This window comes from Anthonomus grandis, chromosome 17 (assembly GCF_022605725.1).
Source record: "Anthonomus grandis grandis chromosome 17, icAntGran1.3, whole genome shotgun sequence".
Classification (NCBI taxonomy): Eukaryota; Metazoa; Arthropoda; class Insecta; order Coleoptera; family Curculionidae; genus Anthonomus; species Anthonomus grandis.
The window spans coordinates 7,259,692-7,285,848 of NC_065562.1; the positions used below are offsets into that span (position 1 = coordinate 7,259,692).

Genomic DNA, 26,157 nt, shown 5'->3' on the forward strand with positions numbered 1-26,157 from the left:
ATTTTTATTTTTAGCATTTAAACTTTGATGGAAAAGTGACAAAGTTTCGTAAAAATAGAGTTTTATCTTTTATAGTTAGGAAGACAAAAATTCTAACCTGCAATTACAACCAAAATGGACAAAATGGCAAAATGGACGCACTACAGCAATCAAATATTAAAGATAGCACACAATATCACTTACTTTGCATAAAATGGAAATGTGATGAAATTTAAATGAGGGGTTCTCATTGTTTGTAAAATAATCCCTTGTAATTTTAAGATAATAAACATGTCATTAAACTATGTATGTATGAAAACTCTTGGGTAAACGTTAATAGTATATTGTAATTTACTCTTTTCTATATAACCCTTAAGGACGACGGTTGAGTGTATGTGTGTAATAAATAATTACACTAATTTAGTTAAAATCATTAATTGTGAAATAAGCTCTTGTTAATCTTTTACTTACTATTTTAGTGAATTATTATTTTATTTCTCTGCACTGTCTCATAAACATCTTGCATACAGAATTGTAAAATCAGCTTCTTTTATAAAATCATCATAAATTACTCAAGGAAATTGAGGAACAGTGTTCTAATAATGAGTAACGACAAAAATATAACTGCCTGAAATTTAATATTTATTGTCCCTAATATGCCATTTCTTAAAATAACTATTCATAATATGTTTTAGGTTATCGGTACATTGGTTGTGACCTGCGTGGCGACAAGTTTGTTTATCTTAGTTGCAATCCCTATAGCAATCCTGTACTATTTCATTCAGAGATTTTACGTTGCTACATCACGTCAATTAAAACGTCTCGAATCAGTGTCACGCTCGCCAATTTATTCGCATTTTGGTGAGACGATCAGTGGAGTCCATTGCATTAGAGCCTACGGCCAACAAGACAGATTTATTAGGGAATCTGAATTAAAAGTTGATCGCAATCAAATTTGCTATTATCCCAGCATTGTTTCAAATAGATGGCTGGCTGTCCGTTTGGAAATGATTGGAAATTGTATTATTTTATTTGCAGCGCTATTTGCGGTTTTAGGAGAGAGTAAAAGCCCTGCCTTAATTGGGTTGTCTCTTACTTACTGTTTACAGGTAAACTTTTTATTAATAATAAACTTCCTAACATTAGTTTTAAACATTAACCGATTCTAGATAACCCAAACTTTAAATTGGGTAGTCAGAATGACATCAGACGTTGAAACTAATATTGTAGCTGTGGAACGTATAAAAGAGTACGCTGAAATCCCGCAAGAAGCTGCATGGGAACTTACTAATCAAAATGTATCTAAAGTATGGCCCGAGAGAGGTACGTCCTGTAATAATTCATTAAAAAGAAAGGAATAATTTTTTTAACGTATAGGAGAAGTTGCCTTCAAGGACTATTCTGTAAGATATCGTCCGGGACTAGAATTGGTGCTGAAACGACTTAGCTTCTCTGTAAAAGGAGGGGAAAAGGTTGGCATAGCCGGCAGGACTGGAGCTGGAAAATCAAGCTTGACGTTGTCTTTATTCAGGTAAGTTAATAACCACGAAAAATTATTACTCATATTTTGCATAAGGCAAGGATAAGCATTTTTTGTTGCGGATGTTCAAAATATCATTTCATCGTTATTACCATTATCCAGCCTGTTGCGTCCAAAGTTGAACATAGGCCTCCCCTAAATTATTTTAGATGTGTCGGTTCTGAGCTTTTTTTAGCCAGTTGCGTTGTCCATCGTGTAGGTGGTCTGCCTCTTCTACTTTTATCAGCTCATGGTCTCCACTCTCATGATGTTTCTGGTTCACTGCCCATTATTAAATCTGGCCATATGGCCGGCCCAGTTCATGCCATGTTATGCGCTCTTTAAGATCCGTGATACCCGTCCTTCTTCTTATTTACTCATTTCTGACTCTATCTCTGAGAATCAGTCTCAGTGGCGACCTTTCTGTTCTTCTTTGGGCTACTCTGAGTTTGGTTTCTCTGAGTTAATAAGTCATGACTGGGAGAACGCATTGGTCGAAGGTCTTCGTTTTTAGGTGATTTTATACGTTGCTCTTGAAGATGCCTGATAGAGCTGCATATGCACCCCATGCTAAGGTAATTAGTTTTTGCAGTTCAGTGATTTGGTTATCTCTGGCAATTTAGATATCATGACGTAAGTATTTATATTTATGGACTAGTATTAGTTCGTTACGAGGAATATCGCACCATCAGTCTGATAAGTCATATGCTAAAATTGTTTCTTAAAATCATCTACAAAAGAATTTAGAACAAATGTGAAGAACAGATATCCGAAAACCAGTTTGGTTTTATAAATGTAGTCGGAACCAGAGAGGCTCTTTGGAAATCAAGTCATAATCCAGAGATGTAGAGATGTCAACTATGATGTATACGCATGTCTAATCGATAATGACAAATCATTTGATCGCATTCAACATCATAAAATGATCAATATCCGGCTTGGACGATTAAGATATCACATTAATTTTCACATTAATCTCTACTGGAATCAGACAGCATACTTGATGGAGATCGAACGCAACAGGTGAAAATAGAACGTGGGGACATTCCAGACAGGGATGTCTGGATATAAGTTGAATAAAGTCAGAGCCTTTAGTATTCAATTTATATTATTTTTAACGGAGTAAAAGAAGGCACGGATTCAAACTAAATAATATACGCCGACTGTATGTGACTGACATAGTGACAGCAGATAGGTTGGAAGCACTGCAAAGATTAATGTATTATATCGCGCAGTCCAGTCAACAATATGATTTTTATATCAACGTAAAGAAAACGAAACAAATGATCATCAGCAAAAGATATATAAATCGAGATCACCTATATGTCGACGGAACTCGAATTGAACGTGTTCAACAATATTGCTACCTTGGAACCATAATAAATGAACAATGAGACGTTGCTCGAGAAATAAAATATCATGTAGGAAAAGAAAACGGTATTTCACAAAATGAGTGCTATCTTTAAAAGTCACAACATATCTCTAGAAACGAAAGTAAGACTCTTAAGATGCCATGTCTTCTTATGCCATCACTAAAAATCTGGAAGCATTTGAGATGTGGCTGTATATGAGAATACTTAGAATACTATAGACAGCTCACATTACAAACATGCTAAGAATGAAAAAATATCTAGAATCATGTACACCAATTAAAAAAGAAAACTAAAATACCTGAGACGTGATGAGAAATAAAAATCAATACTCTCTACTGCAAACCATAATACAAGGAAAGGTATTGGGTAAAAGTGGGTCAGGCAGAAGAACATCATAGTAGAAGAACCTATGGACTTCGAGCTGTTTCAAAAAAAGTTATAATTCTCAACATATGTCCTAATCATCGACAGATAGGTACTTGAAGAAGAAGGTTTGTCATGAATTATTGCGTCTTTTTAAAGTTGACGTTTAAACCGACTTTGCAAACGGCATCTAACTTAGTAATCATAGTTCTAATCTCTCGCAAGGTGTCTGTTATAAAAAATATTTTGTCGCCAAAGCGCAGGTGGGAGAGCATATCGCCTTCAATACAGATTCCTTTGGTGCTCCAGTCTAATTACTTGAACGTATGTCCTCTTGTCTAATTTCTCTGTCGAGTTGTATATATCTTTAATCAGTTTATATACCTTAGAATATCGATAGTCTATGTGGCTTTCATCCAACGCTTTCATTACATTGTTTCTTTCGATCGTATCGAATGCTTTGCGGAAGTCGACGAAGCCCAGTACCAGGAGTCGGTTGTTTTCGATTGATTTTTCTATAAGGTCTTTTATACAGTGAAGATGGTCGTTAGTGCCAAAGTTTGCCACAAAACCCGCCTGTTCCCTAGGTTGATAAAAGTCCAATTTTCTTTCTAATCGATTTGCTATTATTCTTGTGAATAACTTGTAGAGGTGGTTTAACAGGCTTATGGGTCGGCACTTTTCAAGGTCTGTTGAATCGCCTGCTTGTGTTTTTTTTGCAATACAGATGTGGAATAGTCTTCCACATGATGTAAAACGCCTGAATATGTCGCCTAATCTTTACAAGGACTTTATTAAATCGCGTCTTCTGGAGGAGCAAAGGAGATAATTTAAACTTATTTATTTTAAGCATGTTAATATATATTTGTATTGCATGTGCTTTAGTGGTTTAAAAAAGCTCCTCATAATTTAAATTATTTTTTAGAATATTTATTTTTTGTTGTTGTTAATGTTCGCCTGTCTTATGCATATTTTGAGTTTCCACTAACAATTGAAATTAACATTTCATTACTTTGTTTTTGCTTGATTCTTGGTGTTCTTTTCTTCCCTTTTGCACACTTTTTTCTGTATTTCTTGCTCCCTTTCGCGCCTCTTACCTTTAGGATATATAAGTTTTCTTTCTAACTTACACTTATATATGTCAGAATTATATTTAATTTTATTTTATGTGTTAACCTGGTTCTAATATTTTATATTTGAACTATACCTCTATATTACTTGTAAAGTATTATAGACAGCAGGGCTACTTCACACAAGCTTGTTTTCAAACGAGTCTTGTGGATCGGTTATATAATCGCGAGGTGGTCCTTATTTGTCATATTTTTTTATTATTATTGTCTTGTAACCATAACTCTGTATCTTGAGGACAAATAAAAAAGTTTTGTAGTTTGAAGTTGAATTTGTCTGTTATTAAAATTATGTCGTCGCCAAAACGCAGGTGGGAACGAATTTCGCCCACAATACAGATTCCTTGGCCCCAGTGTAACTTCTTGAGAGCATGTTCCAGAACTGCCGTAAAAAGTTTGGAGATAACGTAACGTGTCCCCCTTGTCGCTCGTCAAAATCAGCTTTTCTCATTCGTGTAGAACTTGTTAGTGGTCACCATTTGGTCTTTTAATTTGATTATTTCTTTTTTGTCATTGTTTAATTTTTTTCTTAGAACTTTGAGACTTTTATTTTCAATCGTTTGTTGGATTTTTTAATCTTTGTATTTTCGGTTATTTCTTTTAATTCTTTATTGCTTGTGTTTGAGGACTTGTATGTGATGTGAGGAGTTGTATTTGTATGTGATTTCTTTTGGCAATGCACTTTCTAGCTTTCTTTGTTTTTTCATCATTTAAGATGTTGACATCTTGGTCTATTGCTTTCGAAGATACTGCTGATGTGTCCAGATGAGTTTGCATTATTTCTTTTTCATCATACGATATCCCCCCTTTCCAAGTTTTATTTTTATAGGGGAGAAAAAGTAGTGGGTGTGGCGACCAGTGAAAACTGGTTATATTTTGGATTTTTCAATTGGAGCTCTGCCATGTCCACCTTCGATGATCCTTTTTGTACAAGAAGCTCTTCATTTGAAATAGGTCCTTTTCTAGCAGCAACATTTTCTCTAATGTGACATTTCTGTAGAATCAGTACTTCTCCCAATCTTAGCGTTGAAGTCTCGACATATTATGTTAAACTGTGTCATTTAGGGCTAATGTGATGTCATCTACTTGCACAATTTTGAAAGTATACCTTTGCTTAGCTTCAAGATTAGGAGAGCTACTTTAGTAGAGACACTTTTCACTGATATGATTATTTTTGTGTTTTTTATGTACAAGAAAGCCAATACCTCCTGTTGTTTCAATTTCACTACCAAGCTGAGGAAACATATGACCTGTCTTTAGCTTCTTTAGGCTTTCTTTTCGTTGCTTTGCGCTACATCCCATTTGGTTTTCGACATTTCTGTTTCTATCTCAATGACTGTTTCTTCTGTTGATAGGGATCTAGTATTGTATGTGGCGTCAATGAGCGTTTATTTACCTTTATTACGGTTTCTTGTCATAGTCAGAATTCGTGAGACTGATTAACAATTTAATGCGAGATTTTGAAAAATTTTCGTTTTTTTGTTGAATATTTCATTTATTACCGATAAAAGGCTGAAGTAGATGAAGAAGACTTTTACAAAATTACAAATATTACAAAATTCCACTAAATATTGAGCATGTTACCATTTACCAATAACAAAAAAAAATCCTTATTGTGCGCCGGAATAGTAAGCAAATTTTTTCTTCTAATATTTAGGCTTGTACATCCGTTCGGAATCTATGGTTTCTATGCAAATATGATGGAGACTTCCACTTAAGTAATTTATAAAAAAAACTCTCCTTATGCCAAATACAAGTCTTAGGCACAAATTCTAAAGTTTTTGTATTCGCAGAAATTGAAAGGTGACAAAACCATTGCTTCACAAAGCATTTTTTTAATATTAGTACTTAAGTAATTCTTCTGCGAGTGAATAGTTTTTAAAGCAGAGTATCCAATTTTAAGTTTAAGTGTAGCATGCTCCCTAAATTTTAGTTTATGATCTATTAGGAGCCCAAGATTATTGGTATTGGCTGAATTTTGAAATTGTATAACATCGTTATTCATTTTAAGTCTAAAGTTATTTAAAATGTCAATCCGGTGAGCGTCACTACAAAAAAGAATAGCTTTAGATTTGGCTGGGTTAATTTTTAAAGGTAGATTTTGAGTTTCAGCAAAGATATTATTAAGATCTATATTAATATTAAGGTTAGCTTCAGGAGAATAACTGGGTTTAGATGAATAATAAATTTGAGTATCATCTGCATAGCAGTGATGTTTGAATCTATTTAATTTTTTTGTTAATTGCGATGTGTATATTGTATATAGCAATGGACCCAAAGTACTACCTTGTGGTACACCAGAAATAACGTCAATCCGATATTTTCCCATTTAGCAGAACTCTTTGTTTGCGGTTTGAAATAAAAGATGACATAAGTATTAAGGCCGACTGAGAAAATCCTAGATAAGGTAATAGAGATATGAGCATCTTATGATTCACCATGTCAAATGCTTTGGTAAAATCTAAGGGAATTGAAACAGTTACCTGATCTTTATCCAAAGCCGAATATATTGTCTATAACTTGAGATATCGCAGTGACACAGGTACAGCCCTTACGAAACCCAGACTGATATTCTGAGATGAGATTATTGCTATTTAAATAAGCAAAAATTTGGCGCTTCATATATTTTTCCAAAATTTTCGAATGAACAGAAAGTATAGAAATAGAACGAAGATTCTTGAATTCCGTGGGATTTTTTATTTTGGGTAAGGGACAAATATTGGCCTCCTTCCACTTTTCCGGAAAATAGCTTTTCTCCAGAAAACAATTTATAATATGAGTAAGAGGAATAATAATCAGAGGAGAGCAAGTCGTAATAATAGTAATATTTAAATTATCGGATCCAAATGCCTTGCTTTTTATAGTTTGAATACTTTTTTCTACTAAATCAGTAGTCACTTTGAAATCATTGGTTTGTCCGTGATGGCTCATAGATTAGGTCTAAGAATTTGGCATGCTTCGACGTTCGTCAGTTATAGACGCACCTCTTGTAAAAGGCCAATTAATACACGGTATCCAGCGTAAAGAATTATTTGTTAGGTCTGTACATACAAACTTCTTTCGATGTATAGAACCAGATTCACTGGGAGTGATTTCATATAATGATTTCTGAATACCATTCCGTATTCGTAGATTATCGTCAACATTCTTTAATGTCATTACTGGACTTCGAGCCGACACTAACGTTCGTAAACGGCTTTTAACAAATTAACTTTTTAGGTCGGTCTGTCTGGTTAATTTTCCCCAAACAATATGAGTGGTGTAATGTGATCGCTACTGCAATGTAATAAGCAAATAAATAGTTTTATTTGATTTGGTATTTGCAGAGAATAACAAAATATTCATAATTTTAGAGTACTATTTTTAATGAAACTATTGGATATTTATAACAATAACAAAATTATCATTATAGAATTATCGAAGCTGCTGAGGGTCAAATCAATATCGACGGCGTCGATGTAGCCAGTCTAGGATTACACACTTTACGATCACGCCTCACCATTATTCCTCAAGACGCAGTCTTATTCTCAGGTTCTCTCAGAATGAATCTGGATCCTTTCTCTAAACATACCGACGAAGAAATCTGGAAATCTCTAGAGTTGGCGCATTTAAAGCAGTTTGTTAAAGGTAAGAATTTTATTCACCATTTAAATCTTGACAATGGGGTTCTTGTATAAAAAAATAATGATCTTTTTTTAATAGCTTATACGATAACAAAAATCAAACCCTAAAGCATTTTTCACTACCACTTGTAAATTCTGCAAAGTCGCACCAAAACGCCACCCGCAGAACAATACGTATTAGTCAACCAAACTGTCTTGGCCTCTGAACGACGCTAACGAAGAAGCGAAAGAGTCCGTGAAAGACAAAGATTAAAAACGAAAAAATCAATAAATCGGGGTACATGTACTGCGTTTACATTCGGCGTATTTTAGGCTTTTTCTTATTTATGTATTTAGTCAGATAATATTATAAAGAGTTGACTAAAAACCAATATTATATTTACCAGTATACAGGATGTTCCAAAAATTAAGTCCCACTATTATACTATCAGCCGTTTCATTTCAGGACTAAAAATGTAAATAAAAGTTGGTATCTAACATCTAATTATGATAACTAATTTAGTTTTTTTACTAAAAAATTTTTGCTGGATTTAAAAAATGTAATAAAGTTGAAATTGTTGTTTTTTTTCCATTTTAATATTAGCTTTTTTTCGCACAATTTGGTCTCAGAATTTTTAAAATTATTACCACGACAGTTTTTTTTACATGTGAAAGTTGCTTAATTCATGGCTTAGCACCGATAAAAGGTAACTTTTCTGAATAAAACGAATCGAAATATTATTAAAAAGTAAGTTATTACGAATGAACGTAAGTATAATATTTATTATTTTATATCTTTAATTTTTAAAATCCAGTATTATTGCTTTTATTATTAACTGTAAATAAGACGCAATAGAATTTTTATAGAAAACATATTTATATACAATTATTATTTTATATATACATACATATCCTACTTATTAAATTTTAGAATTAAGAAATGGTAAACAAGACGCAATATAATATTTACAATAAATCTATTCAACAGTAATGTTATGACTTTCAACAGTTTGTGCTCCAACATCCTCGTCTAATTCCTCTATTCCATATAAGTCACTCTTTTGTACATCTGACTCATTCTCGGACTCATCAATATCAGTCAGTCACTTTCTGTTTCATTGTCACTATGCAAGTTGATTATCATATTTTCTATAGCCATATCTATTGTTGGTTCCTTTGAAATGAATTCTTTTTCAAACAGCTCAGCTCGTAAACACCGAGATTTCCATTTCTCAGCAGAGAATTCTTTAAAGAAATCATCACAAAATGTAATGATCGCATTGAAATTAAAATTGACATTCTTCTTGGCAACATATTCTTTTAACTCGGCCCAAACTAACTCAATGGGGTTGAGATCTGGGTGACATGGAGGTAACCGTAGTACGCCATGACCTTTTGCATTAAAAAGTTCATCTATTTCATACCTTTTGAAGTTTGGTTTATGAACATTATGGGCCGGGCAACCATCCATTTGGTATCAGATCATTTGATCTTCCTGAACAGCTTCTTCCAAGGCGGGCCAATTTGATTTTGAAATAAGTCCAAATAGGTTTCAGCTGTTAGGTTATAGTCCATAAAAAAGGGTCCAATGATATGGTGTCCGATAATTCCCACGAAAACATTTGTTTTTTGGGGATGTTGTGTCCTAGTATGAACAAAGCGATGTTCATTTTCTTGGCTCCAATACCGGCAATTCTGTACATTTGGTTCATTGTTGAGCGTAAATGTACATTTATCGGTAAAACAAATATTTCTTAAAAATTTTATGAGTATTTGCTCTTTCCATCATTTCAAAACAAAATGCCATTCTTCGCTCTTTATCTCCTTCCTGCAGCCCTTGATGTTTTTCGAATTTATACGAATAATATTTGTGTTTTTTTAAAGTGCGCAATACCGTTGTATGATGTTTATTTACCTCTTGCCCAAGAACTCTCGTACTAACCATTTTGTTTTCCTCCACACTCAGTAGAATATTAAGATCTCTGTTCTCTCTTTCTTCGGCTCTATTTCCGATATCCTGAATTGAACATTTACAATTATTTATTACGGTACCTTTGGACTCGAACTTATTGACAATACGTTTAATAGTTCGAATGGACGGAATGGGCTTGGTGGGGAAATAAACTGAAAACATTTCAGATACTGCTTTAAAATTGTTTCCCGCATAATGCCACTTAATTATGGCTATTTTTTCGTCGATTGAATAATTCATACTTGTTTTCAAATATCGACTGTCACTGATTTATTAACACTTTTCCTCAAGTTAGTGACAATATTCATTTTACTGGTGCCCGTTTGGTTTTTCCTGAACCGAAAATTTGCTAATTTTGCATTTACATTTAAAAGAATAATTCAAGATTCGCTTATTAAAATTTTTTGAAACTTTGCAAAAGTGTTTGCCAGATTGGTCTCTTCAAAAAGTTATCTTACATTTTTTCTATAAAATGTACAGGGAAGCCAATAATTGACCCCCTTAAAATTTACAAGGGATTTCCTATGTTCCGGGTGACACACCACCCGGTATACATATAATATTTATACTTATTACATATAAACATAAAGTTTATCTCAATGTGTATAATGTATAACCTATACATAGAACATACACGATATTTTTTGCACTTTCTGGACTTTATAGGTATACACAGTAGATATCGCATGCTATGTGGGAATCAAACAATTAATTAAATAAAAATTAAATAAAATATTAAATGGCAAAAAGATTCCATATCCATACTTCATAAAAAAAATTTATTAATTCCATAATTACGACTTAAAAAAATTAAAATTAAATAATTTTAGTAAATTGGCATTTTATTCGCAAAATAACTGCTTGTTCCAATATACAGGGTGTCTAAAAATAAGACAAAAAGTCCATATACAGTATGGTTCAAAAGTGCATCCTTTTTAAGTAACAGGGTGTTTTATGAATCATGTTAAAGATGGTTTTTTGTTAATATATCCGGAACGCCTAGTTGTAATCTTTTGAAATTTTCAACATTTACTATTGGTTTTATTAAAAACTGATATTGCAACTATTTTTGCCAAAATGTATACAGGGTCGTGTAAAGTAAGTGGTCGGTAAAGATTAAATTGTTAAAACTTTTTTTCTAGCACTCCGTGATAATTTTGGTATTAGAATTGAAAAGAACAAACATCTTTACATAAAAAAGGTGCTCTTGTTGATGTGTTGTTGACATTTCACATTTTTTAAATTTGCTTTGGCAAAGTAAATTAGTTCTTTTTTGTGATTCATTTTTCAAAAATTATGGATAGATTTACAAATCAAGAGTTGACATGCATTTTGTTTATGGTTTGTGTAATGGCAGTTCTTTAGCGGCTGTCCGTGAGTATCGCCGAAGATTTCCCCTAAGACATGTTCCAGATCGTCAAGTTTTTATAAACACTCACCGAAATTTATGCAATAACGGAAGTTTTCAAAGAGCTCGTGGACAAGGCAGACCACAAGAAGATTATAATTTAGAAAATGTTTTAAATGTTTTTGAAGAAAATTCCGGGGGCAAGTATAAGAAATGTGTCAAGAACCACACATATCCCTCGCTCTATAGTAAGTAATTAAAAAAATTACTTATTGTTAAGATAGTAATTTAATTTTTATTAGATTGAAAGAATGCTAAGATCCCAAGGGTTACATCCGTTTCATTATCAGCGGGTCCAAGATTTAGAGCCAGACGATTTTCCGTTGAGGATCCAATTTTGTCAATGGGTAATTAATAATCCAAACTTAATTCCTTCCATTTTATGGACGGACGAAGCCACTTTCACACGAAATGGTTCATTTAACATGCATAATATGCATTTTTGGGCAGATCAAAATCCAAGAGCCATAAGGCGTAGTAATTTTCAAAGAAGGTTTTCGGTAAATTTGTGGGAGGGATTAATCGGGGACCAACTTATTGGTCCGATATAATTACCCAATCGGCTAACTTCGGATAATTATCTTCATATGGTGGAAAATAATCTTGTGGAGCTTCTGGAAGAAGTTCCTCTTATCTTACGCCAAAACATGATTTTTCAATAAGACGGAGCGCCTGTGCGCGCCTGTGTCTGTGCCGTGCCGTCCTATAAATTGGCCTCCTCGATCTCCAGATCTAACATCGTTAGATTATTATTTATGGGGACATTTAAATGAGTTGGTATATGCCGTGGAGATAAATACCCGTGAACAACTGTTGCAAAGGATTAATTGGTCTGTTAATGAAATAAATAGAAATCCATTTTTTGTTTTAAGGGCTACTCGCGCAATAACGCGTAGGGCAAGATTATGTCTTCAGCAAAATGGAAACCACTTTGAACATTTGTTGTAATTTGTGCTTTTTTGTTTGGTGTTTTTATGTTTTTTTTTTACGTAATAAATTAATTGTTCCTTTTTTTACCTATTCAATTACATTAAAAAAAAAACAATTGAACTCGAAAAACAATTTTTGATCTTAAATAAAGTATTTGTGATAGTCTTAGGTCATGTTTATCCCCAACGGATTTTTAAGATGCTTTTTAATTTTATTAACTGTTACCAAAATAACTTACGCGTTCTCTTTGCAAAACATTTACATCTAATTTTTTCGAAAACGGAAGCTCCTATCGAAATTAGTCAAGAGCACCTTTTTTATGTAAAAATGTTTGCTCTTTTCAATTCTAATACCAAAATTATCACGGAGATGCTAGAAAAAAAGTTTTCACAACTTAAACTTTACCGACCACTTATTTTACACGACCCTGTATACATTTTGGCAAAAATGGTTGCAATATCAGTTTTTAATAAAACCAATAGTAAATGTTGAAAATTTTAAAAGATTACAACTAGGCGTTCCGGATATATTAACAAAAAACCATCTTTAACATGATTCATAAAACACCCTGTCACTTAAAAACGATGCACTTTTGAACCATACTGTATATGGACTTTTTGTCTTATTTTTAGACAAAGATGCGGCTGGTAAAATATTGCGATGTAATTTCGGGACACCCTGTATAGTTGTTAGGGCTCGTATTGCCCTATAATCGGTAAGACGATAAATTACTTCATATTTATTTAAATGTTTCTTATGTGACTATAAATATGATTTTGTTTCAGGTTTAAGCAGCAACCTAAACTATGAAATAAACGAGGGCGGTCAGAACTTATCGGTGGGCCAACGCCAACTGGTCTGTTTAGCCAGAGCCCTTTTACGAAAAACAAAAGTCCTAATCCTGGATGAAGCTACCGCCGCCGTCGATCTGGAAACCGACGACTTAATCCAGCAAACGATCAGAACCGAATTCAAAGATTGCACAGTATTAACGATCGCGCATCGTTTGAATACAATTATGGATTCGGATAGGGTTATTGTACTAGATAAGGGCCAGATAGCGGAGTTTGATACTCCTTCGAATTTACTTACAAGGCCTGACAGCTTATTTTATGGAATGTGTAAAGATGCAGGGTTAGCATAGGGTTCAAGTATTTTTGTACGTATTTGTTTCTATATATCACATTTACTTTATCGGGTGAGCTGTGTATTAAACTGTAAAATGTTTAATCCTAGAACATCATATGTTAATATCTTGTCGTTTACGTACTATTTAAGTTTCAAAATTAAAATATATCTTGCCAAAAAACCTGCTTTAATAGTGTAAAGTTTGGGATTTTTATTATTTAACACTATTTTAAACTCGTAACAGTACTATCTCAAAAGTAAATTATTTGTCTCGTAATTTTTTTTCTCAATGTTCTTAGGGCAAGTGTGCCTTTTCTCTTAATTTACAGATTAAAAAAAAAATCAAAATTTTTTTTATCTAAAATAATTCATATAAAAATAATGTCAAATAATGAATTTTTGGTAGTTTGATATTTCCAATTCTATTGTACCAATTGAGGGCTTTTTTAAGGCAATTTGAGATTATTTACTTGCATTATTAGTGGTCCCATTAGCTTTAATTTCTTTGTCCCTTGGTAATTATAATAATGTTTAACCTTTCGTTGGGCGCAATACTGTTGAAGCCTTGGAAAAAATTCATTTATTTATAACGTTAATGTTTCTTAAACGTTTTAGATACACCTACTATAAAATTTTCTACGCATTCCGAAGAATCCATAGTCAAAAATATAGGCTCCCAAGAAAAAATTCGAAGTTGACGTTAAATTCGAGTCATTCTAAAGGTCAAATTAGAAGTCACTGTTTAGTCCCTTTTTCAATTCCATGAACTTGTGTTTAACCTTTTTTGCACAAAAATTAATATTTTCAGTAATATTTGACCGTTGAATATTTAATAGACACTTGTTATGTCAATATATAGTATCGGCCAAAAATAAACCAACTTAAAAAAAAAATCAATTTTGGTTCGCACAAATAAATAAATGAATCTTGTGCACATGAAAAAAAGGGAAGCAACTGTTTATACATGTTTTTGAAATATACAAATAACCTTAATATAAAAAAAAAATTATCTAGTAACGGTTCTCTTATTTTTAATTACGTGCAAACAACGGTTACGCATTAAAGATCTAGCGTGTGAATAATTTAAAGAACCAAAATTTTCCAAGATTAACCCTCCGTTAACCGCGTCATAGTTCCTCACGCCGCGCCGCCCATCCCAGGCTTATTCGTCTGTTTAGTTCGTAGGTTTGGTTGTTTCTGATTATTCTAATCTCACGACCCATATATACAGATTTGTCAACCAATTATACTTTGTTATTTATTTCTATTTAACCCATTAGTGCCCAAAGTTAGTTTTTGTTTTATTTTTAAATTATAATTAGAAAAAATACCTTATTATGGGTCTAATAAACATAAAAAACATGTTTTTTAAGTTTTAATTCACTAGAGCCTTTGTTTTAGCGCTGGGCAAAAGGAAAAAAAAAATTAAAGTAAGATAACATGTTTATTATGTTTTGTATATAATTACATTATATTTTAGTTATCATGGTAAAGTTTGAAACAAATTTTAGGATGCAATGCAATGTTACACTTTTCGCAGATGAATTGACTTTTTTTTCCACATAGAGCACATCGGCGGTCGGTTTCATTGTAGACTATCAGATGCCCAATATTATCGAATCGTACGTCATGTAATGGGCAAGGCACTCTGGTTTTTCCTTGCAGGGGTTTAGTACCAAAACTTTTCAAAAAACTTAGCGATATGTATCGTCGAAACGCCAATAAACTAACAGAGTCAGGATGATTTGTTTTCAATTTTCGCATAAGTAACCAAGCATTCACAACAGATACATCTAATAAAGGACTAGTGGCCAATACCATTTCCTTGATCGAAATCTTGATCTATAAGCCGCAACAAGACCATCTAATTTGTCCACACCACCCATATATTTATTATAGTTGGCTACTATTTTCGGCTGAGGAACGGTCTTCTTAGATCGGGTGACCCTGTCCCAACGAAGTGTGTTAGTTACTTCAGTGGTTTCAAAATTGGATGCAACAGAAACAACTTTATTATCTTTCCATTGTACGAGCATGCTGGTGTCATTTCGATAATACTTATAGCTTCCCCTTTGCTGATTATTTCATTCCTTCTCAGTTTGTACCGGTCATTTCTCTAGGAAATTATTGTGCCTGTGGCGCAATAATTGTTTTTCTATAAATAGTCATAGAGAAGAAGGCCTGTAAAGTAATTATCCATATAAATTTTATAACCCTTGCCTGAAGGTAATTTGACTTGCTCTAGTAAAGATAGTATTACATCTCCACCCAAACCAAATTTCTTTTCTTTTTCTTTGTTTTGATTTTTTCCGGTATAAATCTCAAAACCATACATGTATCCGCTACTCGAACAAATAGCCCAATTTTTGTAGCCAAATCTTATGGGCTTACCCCGAATGTATTGCTTGGCATAATGTTTTCCATAATATGGCCCCATGCTCTCGTCAATGGATAAATGCTCATCAAAGCTATTGTGTGTTCTAAAATTCAGGTTTAGATGATCTTTCAAGAGTCTCAATTTATAAAGCCTGTCGTCTTGGGGTAATTTTGAATTGTTATTAAAGTGAATATACTTTAGTAGAGTCTCAAACCGATTTCGACGCATGCTGTTTTGTAATATTTTTGGGATATCTTCTTGACTCGACCAATAGAGTCTTGTGTTTGGATATTTTCCATATCCCGATAAAAGAAATGCTCTTAGTACCACATGCAGTTCGTCCAGAGTAAAATTTAGTTCTACATTTTTCTGCCGTGCATACCTATTACTTTCCGTAATAATCAACGTCAAAAGTTCTTTATTGAAAAACAATTTGAAAAAATCAACCGGCGTAGTTGCATTTTTTGCATCCTGTGAGGGTTCACTCTGGCTACAGACAATCACAAGGTCACTATTATTTACTCGGCCACTATCAGGATCAGGCTCCCGCCATCTTGATTTTTAGTACGCGTACTCTGTTTGTTGCTTTGTATTGTTATTGCCTTTTAGGTTTTTCTGAAGGACAGATAAAGGCAGTAAATCTTCAGGGTCAGAATCGTCAGAGTCATTTACGTAAGCTATTTCACATTCCTGAGATAGGATTCCGCGAGATAGGTGATTTATATTCGCTGCATGCTCGTCGTCAGATTCGTCGCTATCAATTTCGGTCTCATTTCCATTATCTGGAGGTAAAATATAGATGTTAGATTCCGGCAAGTCATCATCCTCCTCTAAACAGTCTATTAGTTGAGCTAAGGTCAATCTGCAATAACGGAGACATAGCGCATAGCGCTTAGGGACACAACATATGTAGTAACGTATTTTACACGCGGTTACAAAATCAGGGGTTCGATGACCTTTACTATTTTCTTTGAACATTATTTATAAAGATTCAATTAGTAATCAATGCGGAAAATGTTTATTTACACATACATAAAATAAAACTTACCCTTGACCCCTAGTAGAGTACATGGAGGGATCCATTTTCAATAACACATAAATAATTTCGCGAGAAATAGAAAACAAAAACACCTGACACGTCGAATCAAGTCTGCTAAATACGCTTTGCAATTCTAAGTGCTCGATGTATCCCCACTTTTTTTTATCGCAAGGAATTTACTGTTCCCTTATAAGGGACGCTAGGTATTAATGGGTTAATCACTGTCAACCGTGTTAGTCATGATTTTTATCTTTTCAAAATTTATTGTCAGTCAAATTTCTTGTATGATATCGTTGAGTTCTTGAATCATGTCTTTGGCCTCTCCCAGAAATCAACCGCGAAGCGTATATTATTGATGATTAATCAATTAGCACCAGGACTTTCCTGACACTAATTTTATTATTTCTGTACAACATCATCATTAGCTAGTAAAATGCGGAAGTGATCAGTTGCGCCCGACGGAAGGTTAATTAAAAAAGAAAAACTTTAGGTTTATCAAAGTGAGTGTGGGAACCCAATATAGTGTACTATATTATAGTTTATTATTTACGTAGAAAGTCCATTGGAACCATGTGGAGCATGGCAATGATGATTCATTTAAATATAATTGTAATACGTTTTATTAACAAAAAATTTCGACAATTTTAAAACAAACACTTCATATTTTACTACATCTTATTAATATACGTTTTACATATATTTTACGAATTGAGAACTAAACGTTAGTTTATAATTATCGTAATTCGGGGTGAAGTCGGACATTCCTGTTTTTTTATAATAAATGTGGCAAATATCAAGAGAAAAATTGCATACAAAATTTCTAGAATATGATATACAGGGTGTCCCACTTAAGATAGATAAAAGCCAATATCTTGGTCGTTTGTTGAGCGATCTTTTTCACTTTTAGTAGGAGGCTGTATGACTATAAGGTGCACATTTTGCCAATGGTAAGAAATGCGACACCTCATAGACGTATACGAGCCCTGTCTCAGTGAAGTTGGCCCAACTATCAAAACTAGGATTTTTTATGAAATTTGACATATTAGCGAAAACGTATTAAAAACTAAAAACTAAATCTGATAACATATGATCTTTTTATTTAATATTAGCTTAAAATACTACATGTTTTATAACTAAGGAAAAATATCTTACAAAAATTCAAAAAATCTGTCGATTAATAAAAATCAACAAAACCAAATAGCAGCAAATTACCACTGCGTTACATCGCCTTTTCGACTGATTACTGCTTTGATACGTCTTAACATAGTGTCAACTAATGTTTGACAGTCATCTGGTGTAAAACTGTTCCAAATTTCTTGGAGACGGGTTCGCAATTCTGGAACGGTTCTTGCGGGATTCGATCTGAGCTTCTTCTTCATGATATGCCACAAGGTTTCAATCAGCGATAGATCTGGACTACTCGACGTCCACTTTAAAACTGGAATTATGTTTTCTAACATCCAATCTTTTACTTTTTTAGCCGTATGGCAAGCGGCACCATCTTGTTGGAAGATACATTCGATATTGTTTAAACGCATTTGTTCAATTTGGGGTATTATGTTATTTTCAAGCACATTAATGTACTTATCAGCATAATACCTTCCACAAAGTGTAAGTTTCCCACTCCACTTGCTGACATCGATCCCCAGATCATAACAGAAGCCGGAAACTTTTTTTTTAAGACAGTCATTCTGACACACTTCTTCTTTAGTTCTTATGACACGACTTCTACTATCACCAACGGATACTTCAAATCTGGCTTCATCACTCCAAATAATCGAGTTCCATTGGTTCGAAGACCATAATTTGTGTTCTTTAGCCCACGCTAGCCTGCTGTTGGTGTTGGAATAACGCGGTCGACTTCCAATTCTGGGTTTTTGAGCAACAGATCCCGTTGTTTTGTACAATTTAATAATATTTCGAACTGTATACCTCGATTTGTTAATACTGTCAGCGATTTGGGAAGCATTTTGACCTTTTAAATGCAAGTGAATGATCACTTTTCTTATTTCGTCAGAGACAGCCTTACCACGAGCCATTTTTAATTGTTAACAACAACACTAATGCATTGAAAGTTGATTTAAACGTCAAAATCGGCTTCTTAGCAACGCAAAATATTGTTCTTAGCAACGCAATTTGTTTTATACAGCCTACTTTTATTTTATCGAAGCGCATAAACAGACCATTCAACTAAGTTATTTCCATCACGTATTTTGCGATAGAAAAATCATTTTGCAAAGAAAAAAATATCGAAATTAAAACGCTTTAAAAATAGCTGCGTCGGTTTTGTTATCTTTCCATAAACATTTCAAGAAACCAAAAATATTATATTTGAAATAAAATTTTAGTTATCCCTTAAATAAATTCTAAAAAATCATGTTTTGGGGCGTTGGACCAACTTCACTGAGACAGGGCTCGTATGTTAATGGGGTTTGATATTTTTCGATTCAAGAGTAAAATTCCAAAAACAAACAAAATAATGAGAAGTAAAAAATGTTTCAGTATTCAGACTTGTACTTGCTTCTCTAAGATACTGATTTTTAATCCAATAAAAACTCCAAATCTACAGTATCAGTTAATGTCTTTAATGTAGTACTTATGGTAACATGTTTCGCCTTAAGGCCATCATCATACCGGACGTTCAACACAACATTTACAGTATAAACTTGTACTGGCGTGATTATGCCAGTAGTTTTAAGAGTAGAATTTCATATCCTTTACATAAAACACTGCCCTAATTGGCCTCTTCTATTTGACTTCACCCCGAATGACCGTACTATTACATCACTGAATCTAATTTTAAATATTGACCCCAATTTCATATTAATCGTAGTTATCATTATACGCATACTTCTAATAGGCAATCTACGTAAATCATCTATTAGTCAGTTATTAAGAAGTTTTTGTTTACTCAGTATTTATTTTCCCAGTTAAAAATTTCTTACATCACGTTTGAAGCAACCATCCTTTTTTATACATGTTTTGGCAATTTAACTTATCAGGCAAAAGGTTTCTAAAAAAATTTGTAAGCAAGTATATATAAAAAAAATTTGCTAATATACCATGAGATTTGATAATTTAAATAGTCATATTTATTGCATACTTAATAAAAATATACATTGTATTCTTCATTTTAACTCTTTTACGTTCATTGTAATATTTATAATTTATATATATTTCCTTTCTACTTGTTTTGTACTTAATAATGTTTTTTTTACTTAAGATTTTACTTAAATGGTCAGGTGGTATACTTATGTATTATTTTGTCTATTTGAAAATTACGTTTTTTTTGTCATTGCTTTAGAATAAATATATTATTTTCAACATTATCAAAAAAAATGTTTATACTTTTATACACTGAATTAAAACTATACATATAGATTGTATAGTGTAATTAATAAAAATTGTTGATAGGTATAACATTACAAAAGGTATGTTCCTTAATTTTTACCAATGTACAATGTTTTTGTATGGAACAAACATACACTTTATATTTATTGTTGCAGTTATTTTTACGTTAAAACGCACTTTCTACTTATCTTAATCTTAAGCAATAATATTGCCTTCATATGAAAATACATCCTCCTATAAATCTGCTGTTTTTTTTCTGTATCCTGCTTCTACAGTCATTTTTTTAAAATTAATTTTTAGTTGATAAATATTTATTTGTAGTACAAAGCTGGTGTAAGTAGGAAAATCGCACTTTATTCAATAGGCGCCTGGATTCTAATACCCTTTAACAAATAAACACATAATTAAAAAAATGGTCAGGTGAGAATCAAGATCGTTACAACCATTCACTTTTTTAACACTTCTTAATGCAGTCAGTAAGTCAAAGGCGTTAATACGTCTTAAAGTCATACTTCTTCAGTGATTGATATTAAATGGAATAATAACCAGAAAATAATAAATAAAAGCTCGAGGAATGACATGCATTTTTTTAATGTAATTATGTATTTTAGGCGCCAGATTTTTTATAATGGGTGATACTATGTCATGTTGCTCGTTTCGTTACACTGGTTTACTTTTCATAGTTAGCACAAAGCCAGCGTATATGAAGCTCTGCAAGTTGTTTAAAACTTCCAATCATAAACCTTCATAAACTACTTACGTTGTTTCACAACATACCACCGCCAAATATGTTTCTAACAGCAGCCAACTTGTATATCACTGATTTTAAGAAATAAAAAAAAACAAAGAAAATCTGTGAAAACAAGGACGTTATTTTTTATTTTAATATACTCAGATCCGTCAAGCCCCATCGAGGGCTACCGGAGCTACACACATGTAGGGTATGGCTCTTTTTTTGCAAAATAAATACAGAGCTGAACAAATACTGAGAGCACACCCAAAACACTACCCCATATCTCAGATGAGACTCAATAAGAGCACGGTAGGTAATTCTAGTCACAACAAGTCCCAGAGAATATGTTATTACTCTAATAGCATAACAGTTAGATGATAGATGATAGCGTTAAAGTATTACTTTTAGAAAAATTAAAAGTTAATCTATTTGACCTGTAAAGGCTTAAAATGTACAAATTTAATTGTTTAGAATAAACAATACGAATTTCAAGTTTTTTCTTCCAGGAGATATGTAAACTTGGTAACATCAACAAAGTTATATCTTTCTAAAAACTTATTCTCTATTAATATCAAAGTTCCACCATGAATATACTGAGTACGGGAATAGATGGGTGCCAGAACATAACTTTCTATAAAAAAAGGTTCACCTTGTTTCAGCCACTGTTCGGTTAAAACAATAACAGGGTTATCTTCAGATGCTAAAAAGATTTCAGATTTATTTCTGACTGACTGAATATTTAAAAGGGCTGACGTAAAATGGATCTGTGTTCTGATGAAGTTGTATTCCAGAGATCCATTACAGAGGAAGTGGTAGATGTATATAATTACAGAATATCACAGATTAATTCAGATTAATTCATGACCCTTCAAAAGCATTTGTGATAACTCTCACAGATAGTTTTTTATTTCTAATGAATGAATTGGTGTATCCAAGGGTCTTAAAATATAATCGGCTGTGACTGAAATTATACGTAATACACAAGATAAGATTAGTACTCTTTCCTATAAGCAACAGATTACTTAGACTTTTCGAAGTCACCTGCGTAAAACTTAAATTAAGACGTACAACTACACTATCTTTAATATTATAATTAATAACATTACCACAAATGGCCGTTTCACAAACTAAGTAAGGACATCATCTAGACTCATTACTTTTCCTGATATATCATAGCAAGCACCTTTCCCAATTCCCTGAGAATCGATGATAGACGTCTGGCACTGGAGTCTCCATAAATAAAAACACTTGGATTTATTAGTTAAAGAGAAGCGTGTTTTATTTGTACAGGAGTATATACAGAGTTTTCGAAATCCTTCTCATTAAAAAAATAGTCTGGGAGATCCTATCGATATAAAATCTCAACTTCTTCTCTCTTGGAGTTTAATACCATAACCATTTTCCTTTAATCTTCAATAGGTCTTGTCATTTTCTCCTCCAGAGACAAAATTTCTTCTTTTTTTGAAGTTTCTAGCTGCTCGATAAGAATCCTCTTGTCATTTACTATGGTTTGCAGCCTAGCAACCTATTTAAGTGCCTTATGTTCTGTTGTAGATATGCAGCTGGATGTAGAAGTTGATACCTTACATGTTTCAGAGTAGTATCTTTACTTGTTCCGAATTTTTCATGTATCCGAAAATTTCTTTTTAGGCAGCTGGGGTGAAAAAAACCCAATCACTGAATGCATAACTAGTTATTGAAGGCCTTACTTGCACAGCATCGAAATTTACTCTTGGGATCCATTACAAATTATATATAATAAACTAATTCACTAAACAGCAACACAGCAAAAATCCATAATGGACGTCTTAACACCTTACGCAATAGCGTAAGCAAGCAAAGTAGCAATAGCTAAATTTCAGGAGCTCTTTAAAGTTTAAAATTTACCGGCACGGACATAATACGATAAACATACGGGGAAGCCACGAACCAGTAAAAAGAGATTGAATTTATTCCATACCTTACGACCACACTGTATATATTCCGTTTTAACAAGGCCTGGATAACCCGTATTTGGAGGGTGAGTTTAGTCCAAATAAGGCTGCGGGGCCTGATGGAATCATACCCATGATGTTGCAGGTAGACTTATATTCCTTACTTAAAGTGTTCTTAAGGCATTGCAATAAGGTATGTTCCACTAAAATAGAGGGCGGCGCGATGTGGTCTTTATCCCAAAACCGGGCAAGAAAGGCTATCGTTAACCAAAGTCCTTTAGGGCAATAAGCCTGACTTCATTTCTAATGAAAACTATAGAAAGGCTTATAGATAGATAGCTTATAGAGGAGATTCTAACAGAATCGAAACTACATAGAAATCAGCATGCCTACATGAAAGGGAAGCCGACGGAAACGGCATTGTACCCTATAGTGAGCAAGGCTGAAAAACATAGAGAATAAAGAACTATAGAGAATAAAGAAATGACACTTGCCGTTCCCTTTGACGTGGAAAGAACATTTGAGAAGGCAAAAACAGATACCATCTGCCAAGCCCTTTTGACCAGAGGTACTCCGGCTCACGACAAACTTTAGGTGGGTCAAAACGACCCGAAAATCAGTGCTACACTAGAAAATTGTCGTGTCAAGACAAGGCAGCGCACCTCTGATGTCTGGTGATGGACAGTCTCTTCAGGAAGCTAGAACTGAATGGAGAGAAGAGAACTCTTTATTAAGGAACGGAATTTGACAGGCTTTAAACCTCCCACTATGTATCAGACTGGCCTAACATTGAGGTAGCAGGTCAAATACTTGGGAATTACTTTAGATAGCAAACCGACGTTTAAAAACATGGTAGTAAATAAAGCAATAGTCCTAATATGGCAATTACGGCGAACAATAGAAACAAGATGGGGTCTAAAACCCCATATTCTTCAGTGGCTTTATACTGCAGTCATACGATCGAGGGTCTGATACGGATCCATGGTACGATGGCCAGCATTAAAGGTCACCAACGCCCAAAAAGTAGCTAGACTGCAAAGACTAGTCTGTTTGGGAATTACTGGAGCATTGAGAACAATACATGCGGCACCTTTAAACATTCTTCTTTGGCTACCGGAACTCCCAATCTGAATTGACAGGAAAGCCTTGGCGCTGCATAACAGACTGAAGACTAGTGGAGATTGGCGCAATGTTCACTTAGGGCCAGGCCATATAACGATCGCTCTCAGGATGTGTAAGAACATACTAATTCTGTCATCCAGATGTATTATAGCGAGTGGAAAACTAAGGTTAAAGAAAGGCTTTCGGGTGCAAATCGCGACAAGGAACAAATTAAGGACAAACCAAATCAAGGAGTTAAACAGTTTTCAGGCCTGGTACACACCATTGTCATGGATGGAAAGCACTAAGTCAGCCGGAGCCGGAGTGTACAGAATGGAAACCAACACTGAGGAATGCTTACTTACAAACTGTGGAAGCCGAATGAAATATAAATAAATCATTACGCAACACAAATCGTAAAATAATAACACTATCATCCGCTCTTTTAAACATTAGTAAATGCATGCATTATTTATTGACCGAATTTCCTACAGTTTTTATAAAAAATATGCAAAAATGTTCTTTGTTCTACGTCTTCTCGCCGTAAAATACTTTGACACACTAAGCAGCCTTAATACAGAACAGGCCACTTCAAGATTTTACGCGGAAAATAATAAAAAAACCCAATGCGTTTACCTCGTGCGACGCTTTACCCTCACCTACCCAATGCAAATCTTTTGCCGTTTGCTAAATTTCATGGTTTTGCAAGAATTATGAGCAAAAAATCACTTGACCAGCGACCTCTCTGGTCTCTTCCTTAGGAAGCGGTTTAGGAAACAAATACAGTGAACGGCAAAAAATGGAACAAATTCAATTAAAAAAAAAATAAGGGCGTGTTCGAAAAAACGCTCGCACACGTCGATTAATATTTTTGTTTGCGCATTTTTTCAACAAAAATTTTGCATAAAAGGTGTCTCATGTAGCCGTGATCAATACCTTCTTCCATATTTTAAATTGAATACCCTGTATGTGATTACGTTTTTGGATTCTACACAAAATTATAAACATTTTGATGTATCACATGCCGCTGTTTTACTTTACTTTTTCTACTTTTATTCAGTTTCTAAGATACGCGGTTTTGAAAATTGCTGTTTTTATGAATTTAAAAGGCGCTAAAAACTTATTCTACTAAAAATAGAAAAAACACAAATTTCATTTTTCTATTCTTACTTTTTAATTCCCTTTTTCATGGCAAAAAAAATCAATATACGTAAAATTATAAATGAAACTCAACGAATTAAATATCTTAATTATCTTATTAAGTCTTCAAAATAACCACCATTCCCTTATTGGCAAAATGCTAGTCTATTTAAAAACAGAGTATTTTCAACTCTGTTTTTTCAAAATACTCTGTTTAAAACATTTAAACAGAGTATTTTCATTAATTTGACTAATTTCATATCTAATTTTACATTTTAGAGCATCTAAATTGCGCGGTTTCTCTTTATAAACTTTTGATTTTAAATACCCCCAAAAAAGAAATCCAGGAGTGTGAGATTTGGAGATCTTCCAGGCAATTCCGTATCCGACCAATAATCCACTGTCCGGGAAATACCGCATTCAAATATTCGCGTACCTGACGACCAAAATGGGGTAGGGTAAAGTTTGTCTAGCTAAGGAAAGGTACACCATCTGTTTCAAAGCTGCGCCAAGTTTTGTCCCCTAATAACGCGCGATTAGCGACAGTAGCGCGCATTTTTTTAATTTTAATTTTAGAAAAGTTAATTTATATTATTTTAAATAATAGTGTATTGTGTTTTGTTTACATTCGTTAGGTACGCTGCTTAGTCTGGAATATGAGACAAATTAATATTTAAATTTTCCTAACTAAAATTTAAAACAGCTTGTTGGCTGCCTCTCTGATTTTGTGCAAAGCATAGAATAAATAATTAACAAAATTAGAAAAATTATAATTATCTTATTATCAGGATTAGGATATAGAAACCCAAAAATAGACTTCGAAAATAAGACCATAAGAAAAGACTTCTCAAAAATATAATTTTATACGATATTATTTATTATCTGACCAGCTTTTGTTTTGGCTACTATGAATATAAGTCTATCTGTATATACGATATTTCTTCCCTCGGCTCGATATTCTATTAGTTTTTTAAAAAGTTGATTCTTTTTAGTCTAATATCATAGTTTTCCATAAGGACATTTCGATTGTCCTCAGTTTTTCGCCATCTGTAAGTAGAATTCGTTTAAGATATTAGTATAA

At 33.4% G+C, this 26,157-nt stretch overlaps 1 protein-coding gene across 3 annotated transcripts in view; it reads left to right on the plus strand.

Moving 5' to 3' along the window:
- LOC126746629 (multidrug resistance-associated protein 1) overlaps positions 1-14,106 on the plus strand; it is a 169,699-nt gene extending 155,593 nt beyond the window's left edge. For all 3 annotated transcript variants that reach the window (XM_050454959.1, XM_050454958.1, XM_050454960.1), the window contains exons 18-22: positions 675-1,088; positions 1,149-1,302; positions 1,357-1,510; positions 7,774-7,988; positions 13,059-14,106. In XM_050454959.1, coding sequence (XP_050310916.1) covers positions 675-1,088; positions 1,149-1,302; positions 1,357-1,510; positions 7,774-7,988; positions 13,059-13,417 — 1,296 coding nt within the window. In that variant the 3' untranslated portion in view covers positions 13,418-14,106. The remainder of the gene's footprint in view (positions 1-674; positions 1,089-1,148; positions 1,303-1,356; positions 1,511-7,773; positions 7,989-13,058) is intronic.
- The last annotated feature ends 12,051 nt before the right edge of the window (positions 14,107-26,157 follow it).